At 40.0% G+C, this 12,121-nt stretch overlaps 1 protein-coding gene across 2 annotated transcripts; it reads right to left on the reverse strand.

Moving 5' to 3' along the window:
• Positions 1–9,171: 9,171 nt before the first annotated feature.
• LOC147901725 (protein Brevis radix-like 1) lies at positions 9,172–11,278 on the reverse strand. Of its 2 annotated transcripts, XM_087375102.1 has the most exons (5): positions 11,159–11,278; positions 10,631–11,049; positions 10,379–10,517; positions 9,866–10,188; positions 9,172–9,567 (listed from the first exon to the last, which is right to left on the reverse strand). In XM_087375102.1, the coding sequence occupies exons 1-5, from the start codon at positions 11,276–11,278 to the stop codon at positions 9,486–9,488; spliced, it is 1,083 nt and encodes a 360-aa protein (XP_087231228.1). In that variant the 3' UTR covers positions 9,172–9,485. The 2 variants fall into 2 exon arrangements, with proteins under 2 accessions (XP_087231228.1, XP_087231229.1); XM_087375103.1 differs by lacking the exon at positions 9,172–9,567 and having other exon boundaries at positions 9,862–10,188.
• Between the last annotated feature and the right edge of the window lie 843 nt (positions 11,279–12,121).

Below are 12,121 nucleotides of genomic sequence, written 5' to 3' on the forward strand. Positions count from 1 at the left end.
GCGATGATAATAATGAGACGAAAGATTTCGATTTGACACGTAATGTGAGATGAAAGATTTTGATTAGATCACTAATGTGAGACTGAAAGATTTCGATAAGTGAACTATTGTACCATGGAATATTTCAATTAGACAACTAATGTGAGATGAAAGATTTAGATTAGACAACTAACATGAGACTGTAGAATGAGGAGGTCTCATGCTCAATGAACTCTCTCCTTATTTAAGTGCAGTGCAGACAACTAAGAGCCCATTATGAAATCTAGCCCCTAAACTCTGTACACCAATCCAAATTTTGTACACCGATCCACCTACTGCGAATCTATGGCATACCCACAAGACTTTGGAATGCTTTTGTTCTATCTGAAAACGATGTTGGATGGCATCCTCACAGAAACAGGCCTGAAGAAGAAGGAGGAAAATAGTTGCAAGGAGGGCATGCTTTGGTGGTGGGTGTGTTACTTGGAGTCGGCACAGATAGTGATTATTAATTTCCCTGGCTATTGTTTTTTCTACTCCTTTAAGGTACTTGTCAAGCTCATGATGTATGTTTCTTTTGGTAGGACATGAAAGAGGCTCGAAGATGTATAGAGTGCAAAGAGTAGGATGAAGAGGACCCCCAATGAAAGGAGTTACTATGGGCGTATAAGTTGGCAAAGTAGTGTGTGATCCGAGTGTGTGAAGAGGTCTGCCATAGTGCAGTAGCAAACTAGCCTCCAGAGCTGGGAGATGCCTGCTATAGGAAGATTGATAAGATAGCTTGGAGTCTAGAATTTCCTTGAGATAATAAAAACCTTGCAGACATTTCTTGAACTTGTGGATATTCTCATGGTGCTCGTAATACCTGATTTTGTATCGACCTACTTCCATGTCAGTACTTAAATGTTTTAAGTAGCCCGATGGTTGAAATCTAACACAGTAGTAGTGTAGGATAAGTTATCGCCAGTGCAGTGGTTGGTTGCACTAGAATATGAACAGCCACTAGTGTGGTGGTTTGCTTCTATTATTACAAGATGAATGGATTTGTTATGGGAAACTAGTGCAGTGGTTGTTGGGATATACTAAAATCAAGCATGGGATGAAATCTGACAGTTAACAAAATGATAAAGAGTCTAAAGGGAACTGTTTTAGTATAGCACTGTGTAACAAATTTTAGGATAGCAGTGTAGGGATAGCACGATGGTAGTGCAGGATAAGTTATCGCCAATGTAGTGGTTGGTTTGCACTAGGATATGAATAGCCACCAGCATGATGGTTTGATTCTATTATATTACAAGATGAATGGATTTGTAGGATGTGTGGAATTGTTATGAGAAACCAGCATGGTGGTTGTTGGGATATACTAAAAACAAGCATGGGTTTTACCGTTTGGGATTTACAAAAACAATTTAATAAAACTAGCACGATGGTTGCTTGGGATATAAGAAGCAGTATCAATACAAATTCCATTTTGTAGAAGAAGTGGACATATTGTTTCCCTGCAATGAGACTACATACATTATCTTAGTACTATCTCAGTCGTCCTTGTCCATTGCTCCAAGACACCCCAAGATGTGCTCATGCATGTCTAAATCCAATTTGAAGACACTCTTGCCCTTCTTTCGTTGTGGCACAAGTTGCATCTGGAACTTAATAGCTCTTACTAGATGAGAGTACACACATGTTTGTGGAGTCTTATGTAGCAATTCATCATTGCGGTCTCTCTTGGTTGTTTTTTTGTACCGAAAAGCTCCGACTACTACATCCCACTTCTCATAGGTTGTTCCCCAATTATTCTTAAATATTTCCTCAACCTTGTACTTAGATTTTGTGCATTGCAACAGAAAGTATGGGTCATCTTCCTCATTCTCCCTAGATTCTACGACAACTGCAAAGTTATCCCCCTCTTCTAGACAATCAGTGAGGTCATCAAAACTCTCCCCAAACTGTGGCGAGTCGTTTGTCTCTCCATTTTTTGTGACTCCATCTAAACGTAGAGGAAAAACTTGAACTCGATCCCATGTCTTCGCAGTTGCAATGTTCTCACAATCGTCATGATCCCCTATGATGCAAGCATTGCAAAAACACGAAAGTTTTCTAGTTTTAATCAGTTGGTTGTTTGAAAAGCCCCATATTATATGTAGACCACGAACTCCTTTAATTTTCTCACAATTGTGCCCACTTCTCCTTTGCAATTCATCCACTTTCACATCATGGAATACTCTACATACTATAGTATTCTTAAGGCTTTGTTTACTATATGTTAAATGCACTTCTGTGGAGAGGTTGGTTGTAAGCCATGTTACAACATCATGGGCATCATTGAGTTTTTCTTGAGGGCATGCTAATTGGTGTTTAAACAAAGTTTGCTTAATAACCACACCGCATCCATCATGTTCACCCTTGCCATGGCTAGACCCAAAGAAATTCCACATGATGTCTAGACCGGTTAGATATTGAACCTTGAGATGAAGTAGAATCCACATGCTGATTTAATTGAGAAGTAGCACCATTGTCCACACCCAATGTTGTTTTATATTTTCTACATGGGGATTTTCCTTTTTTACATCAAGCAGATTGGCATCAGGTGTGGAAAAATTCAAGCAAATGACTATACGTGACATGCACAAGAATTGTTATCTGCTTGTTGTACCAGTGAGCACTTTGTATCTCATCTTGTTCTTAAAAATAATAATTTTTTGCTAAATCTATGATAGATACAATACTGTCACGGGAAAAATTGGCAAGGCACATCCTGAACTGCTTATCCTGCCAGTTGGCCATGAAATTTTGAAGCACATATTTTGGGATAGATTGAACCACATGACCTACAAGCTCCCTTGGCTGGGTGCTCTTATATGACAGTAGCCATCTCTTTTTATTGGCTCCTTCAACATTGACATTTTCAAATATCCTCCATTTTAGAGCAACGTGGTTGTCTTCCCTCATTTCATTTAGACAGACATTGAATGTCTTCTTCTTCAGCTTCAAACTATGATGCTTGCATGTGCCACGAATGCATTCAATCCTGTGCCACTCACGGTCTCCCTTTGGACAAACCAGTGGCTCCCGCAGAGTCCTCAAGCTACAAAATCTTCCCTCCCTTGCAACACATGATGAGGATCCAGGTGGCCTACAAACTGCACATTCATTGGGGAGACATGGGTATTGCTCCCCATGGAGCAATGCTCCAACACAACCAGATCTCAAGTCATTCATAGCTTACCAGGCCAGGTCAAAGTCTATGTGTGTTTTGCAACAACAAACATTCTTGTCTTTGAGTTTCCTAATGTACCAGGGAGACATGGGTATTGCTCCCCATGGATAAATGCTCCAACACAACCAGATCTCAAGTTATTTATAGCTTACTGGGCCAGGTCAAAGTCTATGTGTGTTTTGCAACAACAAACATTCTTGTCTTTGAGTTTCCTAATGTACCAGGGCTTACAATGCTCAAAGCTCCTCTGCCCAATTGAAATGTCCAGATTCTGATCCACAAACTTGAGATACAACTCCATCTACTGACCCAACATGCATGAACAATAGAACAATGAGTCCCCTTTTTGCCACTACTAAAAGAATACAAAACACAGTCTAATTAAAATATATAATGAAGTAAAACAATTTTCAACCACCACGCTGGTTTAGGACATTCACAATTTTAATCACCGGGCTGGTTTAGGACACGTTTAGGACATTCACAATTTCAACCACCGAGATGGTTTAAGACACTGTCACAATTTCAACCACCAGGATGGTTTAGCCTGATGGTCTCAACTTCACATATTAGACAATAATAAGTATATTTCTTTTCATTTCTGAATTTCACCATTAGAAAATAACAATATATTGCTTTTCATTTCTGAATTCCACAATTTGACAGTGGCATATGCCCCAAATAGCAGGAAATTAAATTTAACAAATTTAAGTACTAAGAAACACAATAATTTCAACCACCGAGGTGGTCAACAACTAATGTATGTTGGTGATTGAGCTGAAGGAGCCATGTTTGCATGATGTTCCAACCACTGAGCTGGTTTAGTAAAATAACAATATATTATGAAATATATTGCTGCTAATTTCTGCTCAACCATGCCACCGGGCTGGACAACAACTAATGTCTGTTCAACCATGCTGGTTTAGGACAATCACATATTAGACAATAACAAGTATATCTCAACTTCACATATTAGATAATAACAAGTATATTTCTTTTCATTTTTGAATTTTACCATTAGAAAATAAAAATATATTGCTTTTCATTTTTGAATTCAACAATTTAACAGTGGTATATGACCCGAATAGCAGGAAATTAAATTTAACGAATTTAAGTACTAAGAAACACAATAATTTCAACCACCGGACTGGTCAACAACTAATGTATGTTCAACCACACTGGTTCAGGACAATTTTTTTTCATTGCAATAATTTTTTAAGGTTTGAAATAGGTGTTTTATACCACTAAAAGCAGTACATGTTCCGAACAGTGCTTTTTGTATCACCTTCCCATGTTAAGACCCAATGACCTTTGGCATGCTTATGAGCCATATAGCAAGCAAGTGCATGGAAAAAGAAACAATTCAAAATTGTAAATAGTATTGGATTTATTAAAATATATTTGCTGCAAACATGCAAAAATTGCACTTTTCCAACTTCTTCCATTTTAGGGTGAATCTAGATACCAATACCAACAACTATCAATGTTTTAAGACCACCATGCATTAGTCCCAATAGTTTAGATTCCAAATTTTCAATCCATTTTGGTTTTCAACAAATCAAAAGAAAGTTATGGAGTGTGCCCTCAAATGGGTATGCATCACTTTAGCACAACATTTGAGGCCCATTAACCCATGCATAATGATCTCATTTAGGTATGTCCTTGGGTTGAGGAGAAGCTCATGTAGTGTACTTTAGAATGATTACTTGGTTGCATGTATATATAGAACAAAATTTTGATGTTTTTGAATAAATTGCTATATCCTATAGTCTTCAGGATGCATGCTTCACATGCAACATAGCACTTATAATGCTTTAACGGTATCGTTCCAAATCCCTATTCCATAATTATTTACTCTCATGTTCAATTTGGAATGTGTACTGCAACTTGAAGACAAAGTTTGCCGAATTCCATTGAGAAATGCATAAGTTATGGGTCATGCAAGATACCCATATATAGAAAAGTCCTTGAACCTCACCAAAAATGGCTACACCCAAGCAAACAATGACCCTCCTAGCAATACCATTTTGAATCCCAACGTGAAGAAAAATCATCATGGATGTGTACAAGCCTCATCTATTAAACCCACCAATGATGTCATGGTAGATGGCAATCTCATGTCATGGTAGATGGCAATCTCATGTCTGGTGAGAACCCTATGGAGGACGACCCCATGGAGGATGTAAATACTCCGGGTTCTACCTTGGTTGCTCTATAAGAGGGGGTGAGGAGGATAGTGATGATGAGGTGTTGGAAAGGGTAAGAAGGAAGAAGGAAGCAACTGAGAGAGAGCCTGTAAAGGGGGGTTAGGACCCAAAATATGGAGAGGGAGGGGATGAAGGTATGATGTGTCTTTGGCGTTCTTCCTTTTTTTCTGTGTTTTTCCTCTATTACATTACATATGGACTAAACATAACTGACAAACTTGTAGTTTCTTATCTGTTTCACAAGGTAAAATGACCTCAAAAGATGTGACTACTACTTCAATGAAGGGAGGAGTAGAAAGAAAAAAAAAAGTGTTGTAAGATCCTTGCAAAGCAGCATGAAGATAAAAGATAAAAAGTGTATGTGGTTAGATTTGTATGTGCTTAACTTCAATTGTATCTGATGAATGTTAACTGAATTTAAATTGACACTGCAGAAATGGGAAACCAACTTAACTTAGATAATTTTGAAGAGGAAGTATAGATGTTGGATGCCATTGTAGACTAAGATATGAAGCTTCTAGGCAAGGATGTTTTGGTAGAGGACATCCCAGAAGGGATGATCACCAACCAAAAGGACAGCCAAAAGAACATCCCAGAAGGGATGATGGATAGCTAGAAGGATAGCCAAAAGGACATCCTAGAAGGGATGGAGGAAAACAAGGAGGATAGCTATGAGAAGGTGGTAGAGGCTTCTGAAATTATTTTTGCTATTTCACGCTCGACTTGTGACGATGAAGACATGCTAGATGACATGCCACTCGATAGCTTTCTCCCTATCAGCTCAATGAAACAAAATTTAGTTTCCTAAAGAATCCTAGGGATTCTGTGACCGCGAATGGAAAATGCCCAACCCCATTGCATAGGACAAGATCCTCAAAGCAGTGATACATTGTTTTTTATCTTGTTCTCCTATTCTTGAAAGAAATTCTCTTTGAGCTGGTTCGATGCTTATTCTGCATAGTCCATTTTTATCTACACTCTTATTGTTTTTTGTTACTTCTCATGTATTTAAACTTGTTACCTTTCATGTATTTGAACTTGTTAATTTTCATGAATTTATCTACAATCCCACAATATTGCTTTTTTTTAGTTTGCCATGTATTTAACTTTACGTTTCCATCCTTATATGTGCTGCTGAAAATGTCACCCCTCCAAAGAAGGTGTTTTTATATGAATGGGATTGTGCTAAAGAGGTGGTGGAAGGATGCTCCTCCCGTGGTCAAAGGGGGTGACATTCACCAATTTGGATTACACATTGTGTCTTTGCGGCCAGCTTGATGAAATTTTTGGCATATTTGTGGACCCACTTTGAGATCGCTATGTGGAGTAGTAGGACCAAGAGGAATGTAGAGCCCTTGGTGGCTTTGATAGAGAAAAACATGGCATGGGATGGTGGATTGATTTCTTTCAAGTTTGAGTTCAATTTTTTGCAAGAAGAATGCAGCACTTCTGAAGAATACCATCATCCAACAACACTAGATGGCATGTGCTACCTGAAGCCCTTTACCACAATATGTAGGCATGGCATTGATTTGATCTAGAGCACACACTGCTTGTAGATGACATGCCTCTAAAGGCAGTGTTGAATCACCTGAAAATTGCATAGCCTCCATCCCCATATGATGGAGATCCTCATGATGAGGAGTTATGTAAGTTCTTGTTGCCATACTTGGGAAAACTAGCAAATTCCAAGGAACTATCCCAAAGTTTATTTCAAGGTTTTTTTATGATGTCCATGTCATCGATACCATAGCATATAATTATGGACAACACCCATTTTGGCTGTTCATTAGAGAAATTTCTAGAAGCTATGGTGATATGGCTGATGTTGAAAATATTATTACATTTATGATGGCTAATCCAGCGCCTACAAACTAGCAGGATGTGATGTAGAGAATTGCCGCCAATGGATGTGTTGATAGAAATTCTTGCATTATATCCATTTTCTAAACACTTTCCCCCATTGTATGGAACTTGAAGACATCTTGAAAATGGATATATTATTACATGGTGTAATGACCCTGGGTCACCAATTATATATAAAGAATCAATTTCATTTAGTCATGTTGTTTTTTGTGAGATCTGTGTGTGTGTGTGTGTGTGTGCAGTCTTCTTATAGTGTTGCAATATCAAGTACAACTTTTCTTGTTTATCTAATAGTGTTGTAGTATCAAGTACTATTTTTTGATGTTGCAGTATCACGTAAAAAGGAGTGTTGCAGTATTCTTATTTATCTATTATTGTTTTAGTATCAAGAAGAAAGGAGAGAAAAGGAGGGCATTTTTACTAAAACAACTGGTTGTATTCAAGGGTGCAAAGGGGAACCATTAAGGCAGTATAGTGACTTCATAAGTTAAGGAAAAGGAACAATCCAAGCAACAATGCAAGCACCAAAGAACTTGTGATATCCTTTAACTTAATTGAGGCACAAAACCTTTTTTGCTTACACAAAGCCATTTTCACAGAAAACAGTGACCAATAAAAACTTTGCAATGTTTGTCAATGTGTTTGTCAACATGGCCCTTCAGGGGTCCCCTTTAGGGGCAAGGGCTATATTGACAAACACTTTGACAAACATTTATCATGTGTTAGTCAATGTGGCCCTTGCCCCTAAAGGGCCCATCAAGGGCCATACTGGCAACAAACACAATATGTTGATATAGTATTGATATTGACATAGTAATGAATATTGATATGTTGATTAGTGCTAATGTTGATATGCTGATAAATTAGTGCTATTGTAGTACTATTGTCAAAGTAACAAAGTGCTATATCAACACTAATATGCTAATTAGTACTAATGTTGATATGTTGATTTAGCACTAATTTAGTACTGATATATTAGTGTGACTTTAGCTAATTATTGTTGATATGTTGATTAGTACTAATGTAATATGTTGATTTAGCACTAATTGTAAAACTAATGAAGTGCTAAATCAAAACTAATTTGATGATTACTACTAATGTTGAGATGTTGATTAGTAGTAATTCTTATATGTTGATTTACTACTAATTTAGTAGTGATACATTATTCATAATTATGTCTCCTAATGGATTGACTATTATCCCTAACAAGGAAAGTCAATTGTAATCTCAATGATTAGTGGAAGGCAAGTCCCCATACTATCTATGATACATGGCTTTAAATTGCACACTTTTAAAAAACAAGATAATAAGACCACGAAAGCACACCCTAAGCGAGAAGGGCAACTGTAAAAATGGAGGAATGGACTTACAAAAGCACGAATAATCAACGCTAATCTTCATGAACAAAATGGAGGCTGAAAGAACAAGAAAGATACGTCTTAGCCCATTCTATCTATGATACATTGCTTTAAATTCACTCTTTCAAAAAACAAGATAATAAGACCACGAAAGCAAATCCTAGGCGGCAAGGACAACTAGAAAAATGGAAGGAATGGAATGACAAGTACAAATAATCAACGCAAGCCTTCATGAATGGAATGGAGACAGAAAGAACAAGAAATATAGATGCTTCTAGGTAATACGACCACAGTAACCCATGCTAGGTAGGAGAACAAGTGAAGAAATGGAAGGAAAGGATTGATGAGCATGAAAAATCAGGACTGAAGAGCATGAATGAAATGGAAGATGGAATGACGAGGCAACTACACTCTGAAAGAAGGAGAATTAAGAGTGGCAACCCTCGGGTGAGCTCGAACATTACAAAACTTGCATTGAATGCAAACCACATGTGACCCTTAAGGCTTAGAGTCTAGACTCTAGACTCTAGAGACTCGAGCCCTTAGCATCATCAAAGATGGTCTATATATTCAAAGAAAGGAGAATCAATAACCGATATAAACTAGATAATAAATCAATGTGGTCGTAGAGCAGCTATTAAATGTTGCGGTGCAAGATGCTCTTTTCTGTTGGGCAAATTAAAAGCTATGCACGTTCACTAAATTTACATCTCTGCTGGTTGTTCCCAAAGATATCCAAAACCAGCTGTTTGGGATTCGGAAGAGACTCAACGGCTCCGATTGAGATTTCCCGGCGTGATTCCGTCTCATCAAAATCTTACTATCTCTCGCAAATGATTGGAAGAGTCGATTTCCCGCCTATCGAAGATATTGTTGGTGTATCCTCACTCGATTCTCCTCCCACCATAGCCTTGCTTGCATCTCCGTGAATTTCTCCCGGCTGAACAGACTCTCGTGAATCAGTAGAACTTCAATGCCTTTAAGAAAATTCGCAAACAATTTCGATATTGAAGTCGTTCATGATATCGTTGATGAAGGCAAGAATCAAGTGGGTGAAAACGATACGGCTAATGAGCTCGAAGAAACAATCCCATACAAGAAATGAATATCATGGGCGGAGAGTATGCGGTTAATGAATAAAATTAGCGCTGAACATATATAGGCTGGATTGCAACAGATCAAAATTTGACGCGAGCTGATAATGCGAAACTCGGCTATGGCGGACAAAGAAGTTTTACCTGAATCTCACTCGCTTGAGTTCTCTAGTGCCAGCTGCCGAGGAGCGCAAGGTGATGTAGACGCCAGGCTCATCCTCTTGGTTCCATTCGGAGCTGGGGTCGAGGTCGCTGGCGAAGCTGTGGGGATCATCGTCGAAGGGTGGATCCAAATCTGAAGCGGAGCTTGAATTGGTTTTATTGTTGAGGAAGGCGGAGTGGTGGTGGCGAGGATTGAGCTGGAAGCGGTGGTGATCGGAGAGTTTGTGATGAGGGCGATGCGATTTGAGAGGGGATTCGTCGGCGGAAGGAACATCAGGAGTGGATCGTTGAGGAGTCGTTTTGATCTGAAAACATCGCGAAAATTGGATGATCGAGAGATGAATCAATGACGGAACTTCATCATCTTCTTCCTCACTCCGAGAAAATTGGACGATCTAAAGACGAAATATCAACGATGAAACTTCTTCATCTTCCTCCTCACTTAGAGAATTCAAAGATGAATCAATAACGTGTCTTCATCATCATCTTCCTCACCTCATCTTCCGACCTCGCACGCATCGGTAGCGTCCCCGGCATCCTGCTGTTGAACCTCGGCACATTGTACAATTCGTGCACCTTCTCGCAGTTCTCTGCCCACCATTGCTGCGCTTGCCATTTGTTGAACATCTCGCGACTGCACTACCATCATACAATCCAAAACGTTCATCCAATCTTTCCCAACTTAGGACCGAAACCGAAAATTATAGCGCACTCTGCACCAATCCTATAGAAGAATGCATCGCTTACCTGAACCTGATCCTTTTCAGGTCGTTTCCTCCTTCCGACAACGTCGCAAACGTGATCAACACCCCCGGTTCAACTTGCGCAACCCATTCCTTCTCCAATTCGTCCTCTGTTGCGGTTTCATAGGCCGACCTTGAGCCTTCCTGATCCGCTTTCGCTGCTTCCGAAATCCTCATCGATGTTTGATGAGCAGAGCGGCTGTTGCCGTTCGACTTGTTCGAATAGGCTCTCTTGTAGCTGCTAGAAAAGCTTTGGGGAGGAGTAGAAAAGAAAGCCTGTGCGTTCGACGTTAAGACTTCCGACGAAACGTCCGTGATATCCATAGCATCTATGCAATTTCCGTCGTGAGGAAGTTCTGACGAGGAACATGGCCTACAGTGACGATAAGCTCCGGACGAAAATTTCACAGCCATACCCTTGAGCTGCGAAACAGACAATAAAAGGCACAAACTCACAAGTCATTCGAAGCAGTCGCATGATTTTTGACCGAGTTACCTAAAACCTAGCATTTCAAAACGAGAAGGAGGGTACCTGATTAGTAAGGTTTCTAATGGTTTCTCTGGTGGCAGGGGACTTTGGAATCCCATCCTCATCTATCGCCTCCACCGAACGTTCCACATGCTTGGAACTGCAAGCTATACAGGCGAGCATGCTGAGCTCAATGGTAGATGTCTTGACAGGAAATCGATGAGCTCCAGGGTGCAGCAATGCACTGGATCAGCGGAGGAGGAGGAAAGCAAATCTAATGAGTGCGTTGGGGGGCGAGTTCTAGCATCGATTCAAGCTTCAGGCTAATCATCGCGTGGGCGGAGCGATGCCGTCTTCTTGGTGTGAGGAGTGAGCTCAACAAGCATCGTTCTGCTTCGTGGATCCCCATCGCCATCGCCGAACACAGATAGGTTGGGCACATGTCTGCCGGACTGTAAAACAAATGGCGCCGTAAAGGACGGTCTAACCATCCAAAGGGTGACAATGAAGGCGATTGGAGTGTCTGCGATTCTTCGTGTTGGGAGGTGTGGACTCTGAAGAGTGCCAGCTTTTGCGTTAAAGCTCGACCAGTCAGCAGTTGTTATTCAAGGTAAGGGTGTCCGTCAGCTTCCTGTGGAATGCTGCCACACCGTTCAGATTCATCAGAAGCTGCTCTTCAGTTGATGCTGAATCCTGATGAAGAAAGCTGAGCCACAGGATTTCGGGCCGAATCAAATCGTCACTCCCGAGACCAGCATCGTCAGAAAAATTCGAAGCTCAGGAATCAAGATGCAGTAGAGCAGACTGTAGAAGAGAGTCGCAAAGTTGCAAGTCACAATTCTCTCTCACACACAAACACATGATTTAATAACGTGTGAAGAATGAATGAACTCCAGGTTTCAGCCCTCGTTGTGAAGCAACGGAATTACATACGATTCTCGGAGTGATGAGCTCTCTTCGGGATGATTGCAGGAGTAGATCGAACTCTCGCTTTGAGATCGATAGATCAAAATCATGATACGTAAT

This window comes from Dipteris shenzhenensis, chromosome 5 (assembly GCF_047967505.1).
Source record: "Dipteris shenzhenensis isolate YYH24624 ecotype China chromosome 5, Dip_SZ_1.0, whole genome shotgun sequence".
Classification (NCBI taxonomy): Eukaryota; Viridiplantae; Streptophyta; class Polypodiopsida; order Gleicheniales; family Dipteridaceae; genus Dipteris; species Dipteris shenzhenensis.

What these genes read in the sequence shown, in the direction of transcription:
- LOC147901725 (XM_087375102.1), bottom strand. Translation starts at nt 11,278, where the DNA reads ATGCTCGCCTGTATAGCTTGCAGTTCCAAGCATGTGGAACGTTCGGTG. An exon ending in TTAGAAACCTTACTAATCAG is followed by an intron (nt 11,050 to 11,158) that starts GTACCCTCCTTC and finishes TCTGTTTCGCAG; the next exon opens with CTCAAGGGTATGGCTGTGAA. An exon ending in CTGAAAAGGATCAGGTTCAG is followed by an intron (nt 10,518 to 10,630) that starts GTAAGCGATGCA and finishes ATGGTAGTGCAG; the next exon opens with TCGCGAGATGTTCAACAAAT.